The sequence below is a fragment of the Plasmodium vinckei genome (genome assembly GCF_900681995.1).
Source record: "Plasmodium vinckei vinckei genome assembly, chromosome: PVVCY_13".
Classification (NCBI taxonomy): Eukaryota; Apicomplexa; class Aconoidasida; order Haemosporida; family Plasmodiidae; genus Plasmodium; species Plasmodium vinckei.
Window position 1 is genome coordinate 231,304 of NC_051305.1, and position 24,062 is coordinate 255,365.

Below are 24,062 nucleotides of genomic sequence, written 5' to 3' on the forward strand. Positions count from 1 at the left end.
TTGCGAAAATGAACTTATAAATAAATAGATATAAAATTATGAACAAATTAATATCAAACAGATCACACGACAATTTGTATAGAAAAATTCCATAAAAGTAAAAATGCACATATATTTAATTAAAAATATGGAAATTTATATTCTCTATAAATTATAGCTTTAAATGGATATATTTTTTTAACATATTATAAAGCGAGAAAAAAAAGAAGTACAGCACTATATTTTCTATTTCCATATATAGTGATTTCTTCAATATTGTACCGTGCCATAAAATTCCTACTATTTGCACGTGGTTATTGTATATTCATGTTTTTATAGTATAGAGTTTGTTCCTGTGGTATTTATATTAATTTCTACTTTATCATCCTTATATTATTTAATTATTTTTTCTTTAATTTTGATAAATTTCTTTCATGCATTTTTTTACCAATTTAAAGTCCTTTAAAATACAACTATTTTGGCTTTCTATATTAAAATATTTTATTTAAAATATAATTATCCTGATCACTATTTAAAAATATTTTTTTTAATAGAAAATAAATCCCTGCTTTCCTTCTTTTAATATATATAAATATAATTAATATTTTAAATAAAAAACATATCCTTATTTTAATATAAAAATATTTAAACATATATTTTATTTTGATTTTAAAAATGGCAAGAAAATATTTTGTATCTGCTAACTGGAAATGTAATGGTACCAAGGATAGTATAAAAACCTTGGCAGACAGTTTTAATACAGTGGATTTCGATCCAACCAAACTAGGTATATAAAAGAAGTATATTATATTGTGCCATTCATTTTATCTCTACATGTGTAGCCATATCTTTATACATATATACTTAATGATAATGCTACATAATATTAGTCACTATTGCCACCCTATATTGCATATTTATAATATAACAATTTAAGGGATTTCATCGCTTATTTTTTTCACGTTCAAATGATTTTGTATATTCACGTTTATCTATGAAATCACATTAGCATTATTAATTGAGCAGTGTATTTTCCATACTTGCATATATGTATATACGCATATATTTTTTCCAACTATTCATGATATCTTAATATATTTTCTATATTTTTTTACAATTTATTTCCTAACCAATTTTAGATGTTGTTGTATTCCCTGTAAGTGTACACTATGATCTTACTAGAAGCTTATTAAATAAAAAAATAGGAACAGGTATTCAAAATGTTTCAAAATTTGGCAATGGTTCATATACTGGTGAAGTTAGTGCAGAAATTGCAAAAGACTTAAACATCGAATATGTTCTAATTGGCCATTTTGAAAGAAGGAAATACTTTAATGAAACTGATGAAGATGTAAGACAAAAATTACAACAAGCTATCAAAAATAATTTAAAAGCTGTTGTATGCTTTGGTGAATCACTAGAACAAAGAGAAGCCAACAAAACTATCGAAGTAATCACAAAACAAGTAAAAGCTTTTGTTGATTTAATTGAAAATTTTGATAATGTCATATTAGCTTATGAACCCATATGGGCTATTGGAACCGGAAAAACAGCCACACCAGAACAAGCACAAGAAGTTCATAAAGAAATTAGAAAAATTGTAAAAGAAATATGCGGTGAAGCTCAAGCAAATAAAATCAGAATTTTATACGGAGGTAGTGTTAGCGTTGAAAATTGTACTTCATTAATTAAACAAGAAGACATCGATGGTTTCTTAGTTGGAACAAGCTCATTAAAGACCTCGTTCACTGAAATTATTAAATCTGCCATGTAAAAAATAAAATAAACCAACAAGTATATAAGAGAAATGCACTAAAAAGAAACAAGAAAAATATAATAAAAAAATAAAAAAGATACTACCAACAAGTATCAATTATGGCATTATTTTTTCCTTATTTTGTCAATACTATAATTATATGTATGTATATATTCGTTCTCTATGAATTTGTACACGCAATATGTCCTTTTAAATTTACATTCATAAGTATGTTACTATATATGGCTTTGATAAAAGCATTTGGTATATATGCATTTTGGGGAAGGAACATCCCACATGTTATGATTTACATTCAAAATGATTTTAATTCATGTAATGAAATTTTCTATATATTTTATAAAGACAAAATAATCAACAAAATTAGACACGTATAATAATATTAATAATACATGGCTAGATGTTTTTTCCAATTAATTTTTTAATATAAATATGAACAAAAAAAGTAATAATAAATAAAAAAATAAAGATACTAATAAGATAATTAATAAACAAGTAAACTAACACATATAACTGTGACAAAAAATAAGTTCAAAAAATAATTCATTTAAAAAAAAATGCCAAATTTTATGTTACAAAAAAGAAAAAAAATAACTAATAATAAACAAACGCTTTTTTTATTTTCTTATAAGGTTGATTTATTTTTTTGGATAATTTTAGATATAGATGGTAATAGGTCCTTTGTATGTGTGATGTTTAGGTATTTTTTTAGGGTTCCCATAATTGTATAGGCGGCAATATATTCATCAATTTGATCCATGTTTATTCTGTTTTACATAAATAAAAAAAATAATAAACCATTTTAGGAAATTGCTATTATGCATATGTTATACATGTATTCATATTTGGGGGATGTAACTACCTGTTTTTTATTTTTTCGTTGATCACACGAATGGTTGTTAATTCCTTTATCTGATTTCCAATCTGTTAAAATAAATATTGTCAATAAATGTGATATTTAGAACCATGCATAGTATGAACAAAAAAGTAATAAAATGTGTTTTGAAAAATTGAATATATAATAAAGTATTTTTCATTTTTATTCTCCTCCAATGCCTTACCTCTTGAAAACTGTCCGACTTATTTAAATTTAAACATGTGGATATGGACTTTATAAAATACGATTGTGTTTTAATCTTAAAAAGCAAAAAAAAAGGAAATAATGATAGATAATAGACAAAAAAATTAGCAAAATGACAATCATATGAATTCAACTAAACGATTTAGTGGCTTGAATAAGAAGAAAATAAATGATAAAAATAATACTAATATATCTATATGCTAATTAAATGTACCTTTGAATTCATAGTATTCATATGCGGTATAATTTGATTTATCTTGTCGATTTTATAAAGGTTCATATATGCTTTGATAATTTTACTTATAATTTCCTTTGATTGTTTATTTATTATTGATTCTGCTTTTTCAAAGGGGTCCTAAATTAAGAAACAGAAATAATATAATTAAATAAATGAAAAATACTACGCAGTAATTTTACTAATTCAAGCAACATAATGTGTAGGAAAATGTGTATATTCTTAGGGAAATAATTTCTCCCTTAAATTTTATAATTTTCAAAATTCAAAGATATACACATATATAGGCACATTGTATTACATTTGAAAACTTAGATATCTCCATATTCTTTTGGTACATATTTTTTATAATTTCCACACATTGAAAGTCGACTTGGTTTTTTCGAAGATCTTTTAATTCAGATTGAAAAATTAATAGAACATTTTTTCTGAATTGATAATATTTTTTTGCATTTATATAATGGTCTTTCCACTTCTTTATAACATTAACACATTCTTCAAATTTGAGCGAATTTAATGAAATAATAGAGCCTAAAGATATTACTGAGTTTGGTGAATCTGTAGATGTTACAGATGCAACGTTACAGTAAAAAGACGTAAACAAAGGTAATTGCTCGTATACAATAAAAGATAAAAATTTTACAAATTGTACTATAATAAATATATTATCTGTTTTTAAATCATTACAAATATTTACAAACATATTAATCAGTTCAACTTTTTCATAATTCATTAAATTATTATATAATATTTTATTGCTCTCATCAAATGAATTTTTACACTTTTTATCTGAGTATGCATTTTCGGGCTTGTCAAGAAAATTTTTAAAATTATCCAATGATACACCAAGATGAGAAGCATTTTCTATAAACATTTTTACAAAGCTGTTTAGGTATGGATTCTCATACATGTTGTTTTGACCAGAATAATTTCCTTCCATTGGATATTTGTTATTTTTGTATTCATTATATGATGATACAATTATACTAGAGTTATCATTTTTTTTTTCACCATCTTTCTTTTTACAAGTATTTTCAATGACACTCTTTGATATTTCGAAATTCTCTTTAGAAAGCCCCAATCTTTGCATAGACGATATCGATTTTATGTCTTGTTTGTACTTATCTGTTTGTATTATACTTTTCTTAGAATATTCAATTGCCATATTTGAGCTATCAATAGAATTATTATCATCATTATTGTTACTGTTGTAATCGTAATTATTCAACCGATCATCATTACTAAAATTGGTTATATTCATAGAACAATTATTACAAATATTATTATTATTTTTTTCAGATACTTTTTCTCCATTATAGATTTTTTTATCTAAATCCGGATTTTCTTTAATAATATTTTTATATACATCTAAAATTTTTTCAGATGTATTTACCTGACTTTGTTCCACCTTTGCTATTTTTTGATCCTCAATATTTTTTTTAATTTCCTCCATTTCTTCAACCAAATTAAAATACATAATTTTATACTTATCTTCTCCTTTCTTAATTTTCGTTAATTTAGTATGCTCTTTTTCTGGATTATCATCACTACTTTTTTTTTCATCATATTTATTATCATTATCATCTTCTTCAAATATTGTTGTTTCAGTGAGATCATTTTTGTCAGTATTACTTTCAATATCTTTATTTGACTGTATCAATTCATTTAATTTTTTATTTAACAATAGTTTTTCCTTTGCTTCATTTTTAATAAGGTCTTTTAAATTTTTAATTTCCTTCTTTAATCCATTAATTTGGATATTATAATATTTTGAAATATCTAAACATTGTTTGTCTATAAAATTTGTATGTTTTTTATTTAACACTTGTTTGATAATAGCTTTAGCATCCTTTTTACAATTCTCTATTTCATCTAAAATTATTTGGTATTGCTTTTTTAATTGATCAATTTCGTTGTCTTTATTTATTATTTTATTGTTTAATGCATTGACTTTATTTTTATATATATTAATTTCTTTTTCATAATTTATATTTTTTTTAGACAACTCACTTATTTTATTGTTCAAATTTATTCGTTCCTTATAATTATGTTTTTTAATTTCATCATTTTTTTGCACTATTTCAAGTTTTAATTTTTGATTTTCTTTATTTAAATTATCAATTTTATTTTTAAATTCGCTAATATTATTTATATCACCTAATAAACTATTCATTTTATTTGTTTTTTTATTATTATCATTAATTAAATAATAAATTGCACTTATACAATTAGATAATACATCTTTCCACTTTATTTGTTTTTTTTTATTACAATCATCTTTTTTTATCTCAATTATTTTTTTAGCATTGCTCATTTTTAAATGCTTATTTAGTTTGTACAACTCTTCAATATCTTCTTTATCTAAAATTATCATTTCATTATTTATTTCTCTACTTTTCAATTTTGTATCATCCATTTTTCCTTCACTTGACTCTGTTTGAGTTTCTTGTTTTCCAATTTCGTCGTTGGTTCCTTCTTTTTTAAACTCATACTTTAATAGTGCATTATCGATATTATTATTACTAATAGATACGCTAATATTCTTATTATCACCATTATTAACCTTAGAATCACTTCGATAATGCCCTTCTTCATTCTTAACATCATCAATTGCCAAATAATTATTACCCTGAGTTGATAGCATATCACCATTGAAATGCTCCGTTTGCTTTTTTAATATATTGTTTTTTTCGCCATTTATTTCAAAATTTATTTCTTTATGATTTAATATTTTTTCAATTACTTCATTTATGCTACCCTTAATTTGTTCTTGTATATATTTAGCTAATGACTCTTCATTTGTGTCTTTACAAAATGCATCTTTTTTCCCTATCTCCATGTTTGCTTTATTTTCACTACTACCATTATTCACCTTAGCATAATCGTTTAAAATTTTATTTTTTATTTCATTTACATTAATATTATCAAAGCTTTTTTTCATAAAATCAATCCAATATTTTTTTGTAATATCATGATTATATCCACTAGTATTTTCGTTATTATTATTAATATCATTATTTCCCGAGCTATGAATATCAAAATTTTTGCTATGATCATCACTTTTTGATTCTTCCGTATAAGGACTTTCCTTATAACCAAAATCGGCAGTTTCAATTAATCTATTTGCAATATATTTATTTAAAGGAATAAAACCATCATTTTCTGAAATAATAGATTTATTGAATGTGTTATTCTTTTCCATATTATTCATCATTTTTGAATTATTCTCCACACCATTTATGGAGGAATAATTTGTAATATCATTTTGTTTGAAAAATTGGTCTGAAGCATTCTTTTCGTAATTTTCCCCTTTGCCATTATTTTCCATATTGTGGTTATTCACATTGTTTATTAGAAGAGGGTTTAGATTGTCTATATGGAAATTGCTAGTATTCATTTTATTTATTGTATTTCCTACAAATGTATTATTATCATGCATTGTTATATACTTATTTGTATAATTCGATCTTCTAAATGAATTATTTTTATTATCATTAACGTATTTTTCAATATTTCTTATTTTACTTTCATATGATGAATTTCTAAAATTTTCAATTTCCCTTTCTGTATCAACAATTTGATAACCACTTTTAAAATCATTAATTGACATAAATTTATTATTATAATTTATATTATTTATATTTTTATATATATCACCATTTGCGTTACTTCCAATTATATTAGTGTAACTTTTACTTCGATTAATAGGAATGTTATTTATATCCCCATCCTTAAATTGCCATTGGTTTATCATTGCAGAAGTATTCGGAATAAATTTCATACTACCAAAATTATTGGGATTATTATAAATATCGTTATTATAATTATTATTATTTATATTCCCTTCATTGATTATATCATCATAACTCTTCCCATACATAGAAAGTCTTTTATTTAGTGGTATTGTGTCTATTCTATCTATTTGATCATAATTATCCTCATTTGTATTGAAAAATGATATATTTTTATTTAATGCATTATTTTCATTTTCGTTTATACCATTTTTATCATTTATATTATAATATAACATATCACCATTATATTTTTCAAAATTTATTTCATTATGATCTAATTTGCTATATTCCGGTTCTTTAAAAAGGTTATCTTTAAATGTAGTTGTATTCATTATATTAAAATTATTGCATGAAAATATTTTATCTGTAAAACTTATATCATTATTATTCATATTCTTTTCAGTATTAACTTTTTCTAAAATATCTATACCATTTGCATTATTCGTACTTTTCCTCGATCCACTTTTATTACTGCTCAATTTAAAATCACGGTCTTTTAACATATCATTATACTCTTCCTCAGTTTTTATAAAATTATATTTTTTGGACGTAACACTTACTCTTTTGAAAATATCCACCTCATCTTTATTATCATTTATATTCATTTGATTAACATTTGTTATATCATTATTACTATATGAATGAGATCGCTTTTTTGAAAAACTGTGATCCTTTATAACATTAAATACATTTTCTTGAATTTCTGTGCCTCCTGTTTCTTCATGCTCGGATTCATCACCTTTCTCTTTTGTGTTAATATCAAATTTGAAAGATTCATAAACCTTTTCCTTCGAATAATCCTTATCATTCTCCTTATTAAAACTATATGTCTTATTTTCTAAATTGCCCTCTTCACCATTTAAACTTTTATTTTCTGTTTTTCCTGCTAGATAATAAGCTATGAATGGGGTATTTCCACTATAATCCTCTTTCTCATCTTTTAAATTTAATGGAGTTTCTAACTCACTTATGTTCATTTTACCAGCTGTCTCAAATTTTAAATATTCAAAATAACTTTTTGAAAATGTTTTCGTAGGGGTTCTGTTTATATTTCCATCTGGTGTATACAATTTCTTCATATCTCCATCTTGCATATACATTTTATTTAAATCCGTCATATTTGCGTATATATCATCTTTATTATCACATAAATTATCATTGTCATCACTTTTAATTCGAGATAAAATAGCATCTGTGCTAGGGCTTTTATAAATGTTTTTTTCATCTCTCTGATTTATTTCAGAATCTTTAGTATTTGTTTTCACGTAATCACTATTTTTATAATCCATATTATTATATTTATCATTTTCTAACGATGTTGCATTTGCCTCAACTTGATTACCCATAGATTTAAATGCAGAAATATTAGCGCATGATTTTATACCTCGTTTTAAAATATCACCAGATATACTATTATTTGTTGCTATGTCCACAATGTTGTCTACGGTGTTGTATTTGTCTATAGTGTTGTGTTTGTCAATATTGCTAGGTTTGTCTATAATGCTATATTTGTCTATCGTGTCGTATTTGTCTAAAGAGGGTTTTTTTTCTCTAGTATTTAGTATATTCCCTACTATTTTATTATTTGCATTAAAAGAGCACTCTTTAGAGTATCTTCGAATATTTTTAAATCCATATAAGTCATATTCATCACTAGTATCGCTATCTTCATCATCATTATTATTGTTTTTTTTTTTTTTTTCTGGTGATTTCCTATTGAGAATATTTGAATAATCAAGTTTGCTATTCATACAGAAACTACTAAATGAATTTATATTTTTATCGTCATTTATATAGTCATCCATTAAATAATTGTCATAACTACTATCATTGGTACTTTTTTTGTTAGTGCTATTACTATTAAATTTATATATACCTTTATTTTTGTCATTATATTTTTCTTCATATTCACCATTTTCTTCACTTTTTATTTTTTCAATTCCAACAAAGGATCCTTCATTTATACTACCTTTTAATTCATCGTGTTCTTTTATTTTTTTATCTTTTCTTCTTTTTAATATATCATCTATTTTTGTACTAGTTTTACATTTAATGTATTGTAATGAATTACTAGATTTATCTCGAAAAAACTCATCATCACTCATTGTTATTATTATTATTTATGTCAAAAAATTTATTCATATTTTTCAACGATTTTATATTTTTTTTACACAACAATGATGAAAAAAAAGTGAGAAAACGAAACAAAGTAAATAATAATAACTGGACAAAACCAGTTTTTTTATAACTATATCATAGTGGTTATTTAAATATATCCCACTATATTTTATTGTCTTTTTTTTATTTATAGATATAGATATTACAAATTAATACTATTATTTCTGTTCACTCACGCATTAATTTTCCAAATTTAAACAAAAAAATCGTATATTAATAAGAATGCGCTATTTTTCGAGACTTAAAAAAATAATGTGTATTCCATATTTTTAAAAGAAATTATTTACACACATAATGCATTATATTTTTTTTGTAATATTTACAGCTAGTTATTAGACCAATTTATTTTTATATATTTTTTTCTCTTATCAATTATTTTATTTATTTTGGTTGTATCAAATGAAACAATAATTATATACAGAAACATACATTAAAAAACAAGAAAGAATGAAAAAGCGCCTATTATCTTTTTTATTATATTTATATTTATAGTGGCATTTTACCATTAAAAAAAAATAAATAAAGTACATATTAAGAGTATTTATAAAAGTACACATATATGAAAGCGTATACACTATGTATATCGTATATAATACACATTTATAAATAATAAAATTTAACACATCAGAATATTCATGAAATTTTTTATAATTTCTTCAAAGAATATTCAAAATTGTGTAAAATTACCAAAGGCCTCCATATATCAAACAAAAAAATACAATAATACATATGTATCATAAAAGTTCAAAATATAATATTATATTTAACAAAAAAAAATGTTAAAAAAATATATATATAATAACAATAAAATTAGCAACATAACAGTATCAATAAATAATACATAAATGATATAAAAAATACTGCCTTTTTGTATGCTTCATAATGATTGATATATTAAAAAAACGTCCATTGCGCATACACTAAAATAAAGAACAAAAAACGAAAGAAATTATAAAAATTATTGTAAGCTGGCTATTCAAATATGTTATAAAATAACTTATTAATATATGAATTTTTTAATTTTATTTGACCATAATCACGTCTTAAATGTAATATTTAATTACATATTTTGTTAATTTTTAACTGATATTGTTTTTATTAAAAATTGCGGTTTCTATTATATTATAATATATTCTTTATTTATTGATCTCTCAATTAAGTCAAAAAATAAAATATCGGCAATCCAATAGCATAAAAAATCAATGCATTATATTTTTATGAAAAAATACCATTTTCTATGATAGTGTGAAGGAAAAATATTAGAAAAAGGCTCTATGGAAATATGCATACTATTTATTGGACAAGCATTTTTTTCTAAATAGTATCAGGATTTGCCATCATAACTTTCTTCGCAATTATTCTCTTTATTTGTTAGAAAGCTAAGAGAAAAATATGTATATACAATTTAGTGTTTGTCTTTTTACTCCTATTTATTTCCTACATAACGAGACACATCCAATCTTAAGAAATTTTAATATGCTCATATTTTTCAACAAAGATATACACACACATATATGTATATGCTCATATAATTCTTTTTTCTATATTCATAATTTAATTTGCAATTTTCAAAGTTATCCAAAAATATTCATAAAATAAATTCATAATAAAAAAGGCAAAATAAAGAAAATATAAAATACACTAAATTATATAATAACAGAATGCAAATAGTAATATGCCCAACTTAATAAAATATTCACAAATGTATATTCACTAAAAAGAATTTGACAAAAGTTAAAATATTTTTCATTTTGGAAAATGTATTGATAACTAAACATTGATATTCAATCATTAAGGAAATAGACATAAAATTCATGTACTACATGAATCTACTATAAATATTTCAAAAAAAAAATTGTATCATATGCAACCAAAAAAGTTTCTAAAACATATAGCTTAAAAAAATATATATTTCTTATCTTTATATGCATCTCCATAGTTTTACAACCCATTAATTTTCCTTTTGATCAACGAGCTGTATCAATATGGGACGAGAAAAATTTTCTTCATATGAATTCAAATGCTCTGGAAGTATTGGTTTTTGAATTACTTGTATATAACCTAAATTAGCCAAATGTAAAGTAATATAAAAAAGAATAGATATTTCTTCCTTTGATTTGTCATTTTTTGTGATTAAATCAAAAAATATATAATTAATTTTTTTTGATAATTTTTTATAAACTTCTAATAAATCCTTTGCAATTAAATCAAAATCTTGTTTTAAATTTATATCAAAATCTATGCTTTTATCTTCTAATATTACACTCTCATTATCTTTACTAAATATATTAATAAAATCAGAATTTGAATCCCCAACCAAATCTAAAGAAGATGAATTAAATTCCCAATTCATTTTTTCATTTAAATTATGTATATTTTGTACATCACCAACTTTACTCACACTTCCATCATCACCATACAACACTAAACTTTTGGATATCTGGCTATCCATATGTATTCTAGATTCCATATCATCTTTAAAATTTAAGTCATTTAAATTTAAATCTATTGGATCATTTTGTGTCATTGATAAATCTATACTAAATTTGTTTTTAAACTCGCTAGGAATAATATGGTCTCGGTCTAATGGGAAACCATTAAATTGCTCTCTTACTTCTTCAATATTTAAAGAATTGTTTTTCATTAATTCTTCATCATTTTCAAATGATAAAAAGTTACTAGACAATGCACTATCGTTCTCATTAGATATAGCATTTCCATCAATATTATCTAAACATTTTCTAATATTAAAATTATCTAATATATTTTTATTTTCATATAAATATTTTGCGTCATTTGCACTATAACTTAAATAATTTTCAAGTACATTTTTTTTCTCCTCATAATCTAATGATTCATATCCAAAATTTATTTCCATTTTATATATTGGTTTTATTTTATCATTATTTGATTGTAAACAAAAATTTTGAAATCCACGATGCTCTCTTTGAATCTGTTCATTTATTTCATTATTTATAGTATCAATCAAAAACTTTTTATAATTAACACTTTCATTTTTTAGTATACCTCTCATTACTGATTCTTTTATCATATAATTTTTATCAACTATTTGTTTTTCTAATTTACGTTTTTTAGATGCTTGCATATTATCACTTTTGTTCGACATTGAAACGTCTAATTTGTTATTATTCGAATCTTTTCCTTGCAAAGCTAATTCATTGTTTTTATTTTTATCTTTTTCATCATCAGAAATATCCATATCAAAATCATCTTTATCTGAAGAATCCCCTTTTTCTTTTCCTTCCTCAGGAATAGCCAAAGATTCTTCTCCTTTTTTTGCCTTTTCTTCTTCACCTTCACTTTCATCTAATCCGAGTAAATTATTCAATTTTTTAATAAAAACATCATCATCCTTTTGGTCAAAATAATCAAAATTCTGATATGCTTCAAAATTTAGTCTATTCAAATAATTAGCTTTTTGAGGGGTAGCTTTTTGTTTACGAGGACTAAACATACTTCCAACCATTACATTACTCATTCCATCAATGTCACCAAATTGGTTATTTATTCTTTGCGAAAAATTATTCAAATTATTTCTACCATCAAAGTTATTATTACTCATTGAATTCATTCGAATATACGGATTGAAATTATACATATCATTTCTATTATTCATTGGTGAATGCATATTTTGAAAAGTACCCATAAAATTATTATTATATGGAATGTCTTGGAATTCTTTAGATGCACTCATACCACTACGATCTTTCATATTATTAAACATATTAGTATTATCTGTTCTTATATATGGATTACCACCAATACCATTCATGTAATCATTAGATAAATTAAGATTATTCACATTGTCTCCATTAACAGCATTATTGTAAAAACTCATGGAATTAAATCCATCACTCTTATTAACAGAATTAAATTCTAAATTATTAAAATTTCCTCCCATACTTTTTTCGTTAAGTGAAGCATCCAAATTAGAAAACATATTTTTCGGTATCATATTATTAAGTATAGGATTTTCAGCATTTAACTTATCCATATGATTAAAAGACTCTGATAAAGATCTATTTAAATTTAATCCGTCTAAATTGTTTAAAGGTGTACTATGTCTAGAAATGAATGAACCTTCTAATGCCTTTTCTAAATCATGGTAATTATTATTCATGTTATTATTAGTAGTATTATTGTCATTATCAAAATTAAAATCATTAATACCAGAAATATCCATAAGCATCTGGTTATTCATTTCACTGTCATTTAAATAATAACCATTGTTGGGCTCTGTACCAGCTATACTGATTTCATCAGCAGCCAAAGAAAATCGAGATTTTCTTCCTGTAAAATCGTCAATTATAGATGGTATTCCTTCATTTAAACCGATAGACCCTCTCTTTATATTAAGGGGTGTCTTACTTAATCGTCTTTTATTACCACTACTATCATCACCATTATCATTTTTCCCAACTTTTCTCCTTTTCAAATCCTTGGAATTTCCTAATTCATCCACATCTTGATCTTTATTTTTATACAAAGACAATATCTTCCTTTTTAATAAATCATAATCTTGGCCAATAAAATGAACCTTTTTCTTATATATATTGCACACACCAATAAATAAAAATGAAAATGTCTTTATTGTTAAACTATTGTTTTCTATTCCTTTTAATATTTCATTACACATCTTATTTAAATCACAACAAACCATAATATTCTTTTTTACTTTATTTTTATCAAAATATGCATTCCATGCATAACATAATGAACTATTTTTAAAAGAATTCCTATATATGACAAGTTGGTTATTGGAATTGTTGTACTGCTCCGTGTTGCCTTCTTCCCTTTCAATTATGCTTCGACTCCTTTTCACCCGGGGTTTCAGCATATCATTCCATGCTAATACTTCCATTTTTTTTTATTAAAAAAAAGAGAATGTAACAAAAAAAAAAAAAATTAAAAAAAAAAAATTTCCTTAATGATTCGTCTTTTTTTATTCATTTATGCAAATTTCAAAACACATTAACATATAATATTCATAACTATTCATAATTTATTCTTAATTAAAATTCAAAAGATATTTTTAAAAAATAAATTTATAAGAAAAAATCATATATATCTCATAATGTATGCAAATTTAAAATTCATTGAATATTTAAAATGGAAAAATATGTAAAATATGCTGCCATATATAATATGTATTATGTGCACGCAAAATATTTTTAAAAATACACATGCATACATATATTTTTTATTTAAATGTAATTATCTTTATAAAAATATTTGATAAAATTTATATATAATTTTAAAAAAATATGTAAATATTATAGGACGCAGTATACTAAGTGCTATTAATTTTCTTTATTTCTCTTTCTCCATTGTATTTCGTTTTTTAGGTGCATATTATATATAAAAATTATAAATATATTTAAAGTAATATTAAATTGGATCATTTAACTGCCACATACTTGTTGACAAAATATCAATAAAATTTTATTCATAATATGTATAGACATATTTATGCGCAAGGGATGCTTTTTCGCAAGTTGTATATACTTATGTCCCGTATGCCAAAGTTAATGGAAAAATTAAATGGTTATTTTATACCCTTTCATTTTATATACAAATTATAACATTATTGAAATTATGCTTTGGAAATATTAAAAAAAAAAATATTATTATATTGTTTATTCACCATAATACAGGATACAAATTATACAAATGTATCTCGATGATTTGAATTAAGCACATATATTTATTTCGTAAGTAGCTTCTCATATAATTGTACACAAACAAGAAAAATATATATAATTTTTTTTATTCATTTGCATATTTTAAAAAAAAAATAAAAATATGTCCATTTGTACTTATTTTTTTGTTGAGACATTTATCATTTCAAATATTTAAAAATTTGTAAATATATTTTGGAATTTAAAAAATCATATTTTATAAATAAAAGGTTTAAAATTAATTAAAATTGTCTATATGCCAAAGTTCGCAAATTAAAAAAAAAATTACGTATAATACTTTTTTATTAAAGCTAGCCAAAATGAATAGTTACATATGCTTATATTTTTTTTATCGTCTCAATGTATTTTTAGCTATTTTCCCAATTTGTCACACATTGTTATTTTTATTTTATAAAATAAAACTCTACAGAGGTTAATAATATATTGCACATTTGAAATTTTAAGACTATAAAAATGTGAAAAATTGTCCTAAACATATAATATCCAAATAATGATACCATGTGGAAAATACCATTTATATATGAATATCATGCAAGTGTAAATATTTTTTCCCCTTTTTCAAACAACTCTTATCGCTCATTCCTGTTGTTAGAATAAAAATACATTCTGATATAATACACAAAAAATAACCCTTATCTCTATGTATTTCTATATATCCTATAATAATTTAATGACCCATTTTAAAAAATCAAATAATTAAAATAAGAAAACTATAATTTTAAAGTTAAACTTTTTAAATTACATAAAATAAAGAATTAAAAATATCTTTTCCATTCTACTTAAATATATGCGTATGTGCAAACTGAAAACATTTTGTATGCATTTTTTATAGATATGGAAACTCGAATGGTATTCCTTTCAAATCGCTTTTTTTAATCCGTTCTTTTAATTAATTTTTTTTTTACGCCATTATAAATATATATACAAAGTGAACAAGTTACATACATATTTTTAACTCTATAATTTTTCATTAAATTGATTCATTACTATTTTTTTTTTAATTTGTTAATTTTTTTATTGTGTTTTTCAACTTTTTATTACCCTTCTTCTTGGAATAACTATTGAGTGCTTCTACATCTGATCGAGTGGTTTCGTTATTATTTCTCTCTTCTTTATTTTAATCCAATTCATGTAATTTATATTAAGGTTGAATTTTACATTTGATGGAATAAAATAAAAAGAACAAATGAAATAAAAAATATAAAACATTTTTAAAATTAATCTACAACAAACAAAATTGGCATAATTTTATAATATATAAAAATGAATGATACACAAAAATATATTTATATACCACATTGAAAGGTTTATCTTTAAATACCTACTGTTGTATATAAATTATGTTTTCGTGTTTAATCACATTCTCTCATAGTGACATACACATACTCCAAAACACATATATATGCACAATTAGGAAGCATAAATGGCAACTTGCTCAAATCACTCATAAAATTAATATGTATTACAAATAACCATTTATGTTTTGCATTTCAAATGAATATACATTAATATTATATAAGCATTCCTATTTTGGAATCCGCGTTAATACATATAGATAGAAAGAGCAAAAAGATATAGGAAAAGAACAAAATACACACCCCTTGTGACAAAACAAATCACTTTGATTACATTTTTAGGGGTCATTAAAAATACGCGAAAAATGAAAAAAATAAATGAGATTATTTTATCTTTTTTATTCGCGTTACATTTTGTACACTGTCTTAAAAGTCACTTTAGGAAAAATGCCTATATCCTCCACTCCCCCAATTGGACAAATGTAAAATAAATAATATATTTTCTCACATCCATAATCATTTATATATCCATATATATATATATAATGCATATATTACATATTTTTTTTACTCATTTACAGGATTCCAAAACCTGTTTCAGAAGATGGAATAGCCAACAGAATAATAATGTACTGATAAAAATTAAAAAATAATATGAATATAATACGTGATTTCATTTTAATATATTGTATAATTTAAAAAAAAACATATCAAAAATAAATATTTATTTTGTTTATGTATATATGGTGTAAACTAATTTTGTGGGCATAATTTTATCCGTAGTATTCTGCATATTCTTTTCATTTGAATGATTACTTTATAATGTGACATTTGTGTATATATATATATTGAATAAAAAAAAAGAAAATACAAATGAATTAAAAGAAATCATAAATGAAGCATACAGAATGAAAAAGATAAAAATAAAATAAAACATATATTGCATATAATACTTACTATTTAATGCTATATAACTAAGTATATTTCAAATTTCTTTCTATTAAAACGCATTAAATGTTTAAATTGAAAACGACTACATTAGAATTTAAGCAATTTAACTAAAGACAACAAATCAATTGAAGATTTATATAACGAACATGTCTCAACCCAAAATCCCCTAAAAAGTTTCTCCAAAGACATACATGGCAACATATATATTGATACAAATAGGCGTGAACGACGGATAAAAAGAAATAAACATTTGCTAGCATTATACAATAATAATAATATAAAGGCATCAAATTTCATTTATCCACTATTCATCCACGAGGAGGTATTTAAAAATAAAAATTAAAAAAAAGTAAAAATCTATGCATTTATGTTTTGTTTTCCTAAATATGTCCAAAACTATTGCAAGGCCTTTGCATCTACTTATTTTTATATAATTGCATATTTACAATGTTAATAGGATATCGAAAAGAAGGAAACGAAGCTAGAAGGAATATACACATTTAACTTTGAAGGGATAGTAAAGGAAATAGAAGAATGCTTAAAATTAAACATCCACCATTTTATGTTTTTTCCCGTAGTAAGGGAAGAAAATAAATCGGTGTATTGCGAAGAATCCTATAACGAGAATAGTTACTTTTGTAAAACGATAACTAAAATAAAAGATAAATTTTTAAATGATGTAATAATTTATGCTGACGTAGCTCTCGATCCTTATAATATTTATGGTCATGATGGCATATATGATAATAAAAACCAAGAAATTATAAATGATATAAGTGTTCATACCCTTGTTAAGCAGGTAATACTATAATTTTAAATTACAATCATATACCATGGTTATATAAATATATTTTTTAATATATACCAAAATAAATTATTTTGCACACATATATACATGCTTAAGTATATATATCTCTTTTTATATTTTTAATCATGATTTTAGTCCCTTTGTTTGGCGAAATCTGGAGCTGATGTTTTATGCCCAAGTGATTCAATGGATAATAGAATTGAACTTATTAGAAAAAATTTGGATTATTGCAACTTCAGAAATGTTTTAATTTTATCATATACATGTAAATATGCATCGACCCTTTATAAGCCCTTTAGATATATTTTAAGTGCTAATATATCAAAAAACTTTATTAAAAACAAACAGTCGTATCAACATAATTTTAACAATTACATTGATCTTAACAATGTAGATAAGCGTAATAAGAAAAACCTTAAAAATATTTATATAAAAATGTGGATTTGTATATTATAAATTGACTTAACACTACTATGATCTTCCTTATAACGTGTACACACATGCATAGCAAATCATTTTCTTCGCGTTTTTTATAAATATATTTATATTTTTTACATCCATTTACAGATATAAAAGAAGGAGCAGATATTATAATGGTCAAACCGTCCTTGTTTTACTTAGATGTTATAAGAGAAATAAAAAAAAAGATTGGGGAAAATATAAATGTGCCTATAGCTGTTTATAATGTTTCTGGAGAATATATGATGATTAAAAGTTATGTAAAATATTTGAATGAGAATGAAAATTATGAAAATGAAATTCTTACTGAGTTATTCAAAAGCTATTTGAGAGCTGGGGCAAATATAATTATTACGTATTTTGCTAAGCAATATGGATTATATATCAAAAATTTATATGAAAAAAAAATTCATATTGAAGATAATAATAGCAATAATTTTAATGTAGAACTAACTTTATAGTTATTAAACAAATATATTTTAACACATTCTCTAATAATAGAATTTTTAAATTGTTTCAAGAAATGTCGTTCTTCAATATAAAATCAATTTAAATAATTTGTGCAACTTCAACCATTTGTATTAGTATATTTTTTTATTTTAATATTTTTTGATTATCTTTCATTTGTATTATCACAAAAAATAGTTCAATTTTTATCTTATGAATAAATAATAATTTTTTTTATAACACACTCTCAAAAATACTACACTTATGTATTAAAAAAAAATGTACATATATATGTCTATTGGTACAGCAAGAATTGTACTACTTATCATTTTGTTAATTTATGACATATTCATATTAATTTCACATATTTATATTTTTTCTGACCCCAAATTTACAGATTCAAGATTTGTATCAAGATGATGATTTGATAAAATGTGAATTACCAAATAAATTAAGTAGTATAATATACAAAAAACGAAAAAATAAAAATAAAAAAATGTATATATTAAATAATGAAGACCATGTTATATTACCTTCGAATCCAATTTCGGAACAGTATAAATATTGTATAAATCCAATTGATTTTAATTATGAAGAATTGCATGTATATATGGAGGTAAATACTGGAAGTGTTAATGAAAAGAAAAATCAGCAAGGTATTAGTCACCTATGTGAGCATGTATCTTATATGGGCTCAAAGTAAGAATCATTCATCATTTATATTAATTGTTTCTTATATACACCGTTTTATGTTAACACATTTGACCAATGGCTAACCATGCTTAGTATTCACTTTCAATCGTTTTTTCTAATAATCTTTATATGCACATTATCATTTACAGGAAAAGAAAAGATATCATAGATAAAAATATTCGAACAAATGCATATACCGATTTTCATCATATCGTTTTTTATATAAGTGTGAGCTTAAATAACGAAATATATAAAGAAAACGCTTTAACCGATTTCAAATATGATAATTTTGTAAAAAATATTAAAGAAGATGATATTGAAAATTATGACATATATACAGTTGACGAATTTAATTATAAGCATAGCATTTTATCTCAGTGTCTTGATGTTATGGTGGATGTTTTATCGGGGAAAGACCAATTTAATAAGGAAAGAATAACAAAAGAAAAAAAAGCCATATTCTCTGAATATAGTATTATAAATACCGTAGATTATAAAGTTAACTCCGATATTATAAAAACATTGCATAGAGAAAACAGGTACATATTTTCTCCCCTTCATAATTATTCTCATTTATATAGTATTTTTCATGAGTTATTTATTACTGTTTTCTCTTTTCACTAACACTAATCCTCTATGTTTCAATTTTTAAACTTATAATTTATTTTATTTTTTTTTTAAATAGGCTATCTCATAGACTCCCAATTGGAAAACTAGAATTACTAAAACGTTATGAAGAAAAAGACGTAAAGGAATATTTCAATTTATTTTTTAGACCTGAGAATGTAAATTTATATGTTTATGGGGATGTAAATGCTGATATTGCACAAAAAATTATAAACAAAAAATTTAATAATATAAAATGTACCAATTTAACAAAAACAGATATAGAATATTTGAATATTTTAAACGATAAAAATACACTCCGATCAAAAAATAAAAATTTACCTGCTGTTGTTCATATGTATGGTGCGACACCAAAAAGCACAACCAATGCAATTTCTTATGATAAATTAATTGATACAGCTAATAATAATCAACAAAATTCATGTAATAATAAAGAAGTTCCACAACTAATACCAGAAGATACTCCTATAATGGGCGAAGTGATAGATGATAATATTGCCGATCTTGTAAAATTTAAGAATCTAAAGAAAGAAAACAAAAATGATATTGCTACCGAATTAAAATTCCGATCTTATTTACAAAATAAATATTCCGTAAATTTGGAAGAAGAAAAATCATTAAACAAACCATTAGAAAATAATTTCAAAACTCAATTTGAAATATTTAAATATTCGCTAAATAATGCTAATATAAATATTTTATTAAAAGAAGAAATAAAAAGTATTAGATCTATGGAAGACTTTAAAATATCCATAATAAAAGACATCATATTTTACTGCTTATCATTTAGATTTAATATACATAGAAATGATATATTTAATAATATTGATATAAATGAATATACAAATATAAATGAAGGTGCCACTATTAGAACAATAGAAATAAAAACAAATCCTCAATCTATTCATAAAAGTATAAACGGTCTATATAAATTTATAAAAAGTCTGATTATTTATGGATTTTCAGCAGGGGAAATCGAAAATTATAAAATTAATGAAATTGATTATGACAACATAGATGAACAAAATGCAGAAAAAAATAACACTACTGATACTAGTCATAATAATAGTAGTAATGATAATGAAAAAGGTACATCTTCTACATCACAAAACATGAAATTAGGTCATCCTGATACCTGCAACGAACAAAATGATGAATATATTTTAGACACTAAAATGAATGAAATATATACTGATGAAATTCAAAAAATAATTGACTATAATTCATGTAACAGTGTATATATGAATGAAAAAAGAGAAAAAAAATTGAAAAAACATATTTTTGAAAATATTACAATTGAAGAAATAAATAATTTTGCTAAAAATTATTTTCAATATTTATTTAATATATTTAATGAAGATACTTCATTAAAACCTAATTGTGTTATTATTCATGTTCCTAATGCCAATTTTAATGATTTAACCAAAAATGATATTAAAGAATATTTTTATAATAATATATATTCAGATGAACCAATACCAAATTATTCAATAAATATCCAAAAACAGTTATTATCTCCCCAATATATATATCAAAATATTACACAAAATTTGCATAAATCAAAATATATCGATCTAATCCATCAAAAACAAAAAGACTCATCAATTTTTAGTTATATACTAAAACAAATTAAACAGGTAGAAAAACCTCATGAAATTCATAATACAAATTGCATCTTAAAAAATCTAAACACTCAGCCAAATTTTGACCTATTTAAAGAATGCTATAATATCACCCATAATGATAATAAAAAAATAGACCCAATAAACGAATTAAATAATAATGAATTTCCAAAAAGCAGTAATACTAATAATGCTGCCCAGAATGTCGAAACCGCAAATGAAAATTCTCATGAGGACATTAAATTGTTGAATTTGAAAAATTATGTATTATCAAATAAAGGTAAAAAAGAAATAGAAAATTATCAACTACTAAATGGCATTAAAATTAATTTATATAAAACACAAATCGATAAAAAATACGTTTATTTAAGACTCATAATCCCACATAATGATATATTACGAAAAAAGTCAAACAAGCTTCAAAACAAAACCAGTAGCTTCGACTTATTATTTTCTATTATATGCTTATTTGAAGGGGGTGAAATTGAAAATATAAGCCGAGAAAATGTTGAAATACATTGTAGTAATAAAAGCATAAACATATACATAGATATAAATGATGAATATTTTTACATCGATATATATACATATAATAAATATGAAAATATTAATTCCGCATTTTCTATTTTAAATAATATTATATTACAAACAAAAATCGAGCCTTCATCTCTACCAAGAGTTGTTGATAAATTAAAAAAAGACTTTTTTGAGTACAAAAACAATTTACAGGTAATTAATGTATACACAGAATAAAACCTTACTTCACACTTCATTTTGTGTTAATTTTGTTATTCTTTGAATTGGTTCCGTGCTTCATCCTGTGATATTCATTGTATTATGCTTTGCAAACATCATATAAGAATGATCACATTTATATCCTTTTTTCTCCTCTTCATTTACAGTCATATTTATTAGGACAAACGATTTATTACCTATCTGATGGTGCAATAGGAAATCAAAATTTTGATATTCAGGATGTGGAAAAAATTACCTTTGAAACAGTTCAAAATGTATTAAATAATTTATTCAATGATTTATCATTATTTGAATTAACAATTGTTGGAGACATTTCTAACGTAATTCATTATTATATTCTTCACTATTTGGGAACTTTAAAAAATAAAAATATGGAAGCATATAAAAATCTCAAAGAAACAGAACAATTGAAGAATATTATGCCATTAGAAAAAAATGCACCGTTACAGCAAAGCACCCCAAATAATAATTTTGAAACGACTCACATTTCTAATGACCTCACAAAAAAAAAAAGTGAAAACGAAAACGACTTATTAGATGAATATAATTTACTATGCCCATTTAAAAATTATGAAGACAAATTGAAAGATGACACATATGTATATATAAAAGAAAAAGAAGAACACGCTGTTTTTTTATTAATAGGAAAAAGTGCAAATCAGTTTGGATTTTTGCCAAATGGTATCCATATATCATTATATTTAATTCAATATTTAAAGAAATTATTATATCATAAAGAAAATGAACAACAAAAAAAAACAGATGACGAAAAAAATAACAAAAATTTGGATACAACTATGATCGATTCCGAACTTGAATCTATATCTAAACATATAAATCTAAAAGATTATGAAGGAGAAAGTTTCCAAGAAATTATTAATAACAAAGCCAAATTATATACAAATCCATTATTTTTTAGTATAGTATCTTATATTATTCAATATATATTGAATAGCAAATTTTTTCATCATTTAAGAGAAAAAAAAGAATTAACATATGATTCATCATTTGAATTTATAAATTATGAAAAGTATTTTGCTGGATTTTTTACATTATTAGTTCAAACAAATCCACAAGATTTAAATATAGTGAAAAAGGAAGTTTTATCAGCTTTTCATGAATTTACAAAAAATTATTATAATTATTCTGACTATTTAATACATAATGCTAAATTATCATATTTAAATAAAAAAAATAAAGATTTAAAATACTTTATTGATAAAATATCTGGTATGATGTTAACACATTTTCCATTAAAATATAAAAATAAAGATTTATTAAAAGACAATATTATATTAAATAAAATTCAAAAAATAGACATACTTTTAGTTTTATTCATACTATTTAATCAAAAAAAAAACTATCATATATCTTATGGAATATCCGCTCCAGAAAATTTGTGGACCAACTTGTACAAAAATATAAATAAATTGGAATGATTATCTATATCGATCTTTTCCCAATTTAAAAAAAATGAAAAAAAAACCTCAAAATAACTAAATACACTTTTTGAAACTGCCAATGGCCCAATCTATGTCGAACACATGTGTATATATGCGTCCATGCATATATACATATATGCATTTTTTTTTCATATTTTAAAATTTATGTTAACTTGTGCTTCTTTATTTGTTTAAGTTCAT

At 23.1% G+C, this 24,062-nt stretch overlaps 4 protein-coding genes across 4 annotated transcripts; 2 read left to right on the forward strand and 2 right to left on the reverse strand.

Annotated features, from left to right (window-relative positions):
- Positions 1-654: 654 nt before the first annotated feature.
- On the forward strand, positions 655-1,753 carry PVVCY_1300560 (triosephosphate isomerase, putative; the record flags this gene model as incomplete). Its single annotated transcript, XM_008623733.1, has 2 exons — positions 655-766; positions 1,119-1,753. 2 exons carry the CDS (start codon positions 655-657, stop codon positions 1,751-1,753), a joined length of 747 nt encoding a protein of 248 aa, XP_008621955.1.
- A 625-nt stretch (positions 1,754-2,378) lies between these two features.
- Positions 2,379-8,968, reverse strand: PVVCY_1300570 (conserved Plasmodium protein, unknown function; the record flags this gene model as incomplete). The annotated part of the gene is made up of 5 exons (XM_008623734.2): positions 2,379-2,520; positions 2,616-2,677; positions 2,815-2,889; positions 3,049-3,189; positions 3,371-8,968. 5 exons carry the CDS (start codon positions 8,966-8,968, stop codon positions 2,379-2,381), a joined length of 6,018 nt encoding a protein of 2,005 aa, XP_008621956.2.
- Positions 8,969-10,992: 2,024 nt separating this feature from the next.
- On the reverse strand, positions 10,993-13,923 carry PVVCY_1300580 (conserved Plasmodium protein, unknown function; the record flags this gene model as incomplete). Its single annotated transcript, XM_008623735.1, has 1 exon — positions 10,993-13,923. One exon carries the CDS (start codon positions 13,921-13,923, stop codon positions 10,993-10,995), a length of 2,931 nt encoding a protein of 976 aa, XP_008621957.1.
- A 2,511-nt stretch (positions 13,924-16,434) lies between these two features.
- On the forward strand, positions 16,435-23,858 carry PVVCY_1300590 (delta-aminolevulinic acid dehydratase, putative porphobilinogen synthase, putative; the record flags this gene model as incomplete). The annotated part of the gene is made up of 10 exons (XM_008623736.2): positions 16,435-16,538; positions 16,638-16,685; positions 17,107-17,329; positions 17,465-17,806; positions 17,951-18,215; positions 18,383-18,717; positions 19,119-19,420; positions 19,564-19,953; positions 20,100-22,392; positions 22,566-23,858. The coding sequence occupies 10 exons, from the start codon at positions 16,435-16,437 to the stop codon at positions 23,856-23,858; spliced, it is 5,595 nt and encodes a 1,864-aa protein (XP_008621958.2).
- Positions 23,859-24,062: the final 204 nt, after the last annotated feature.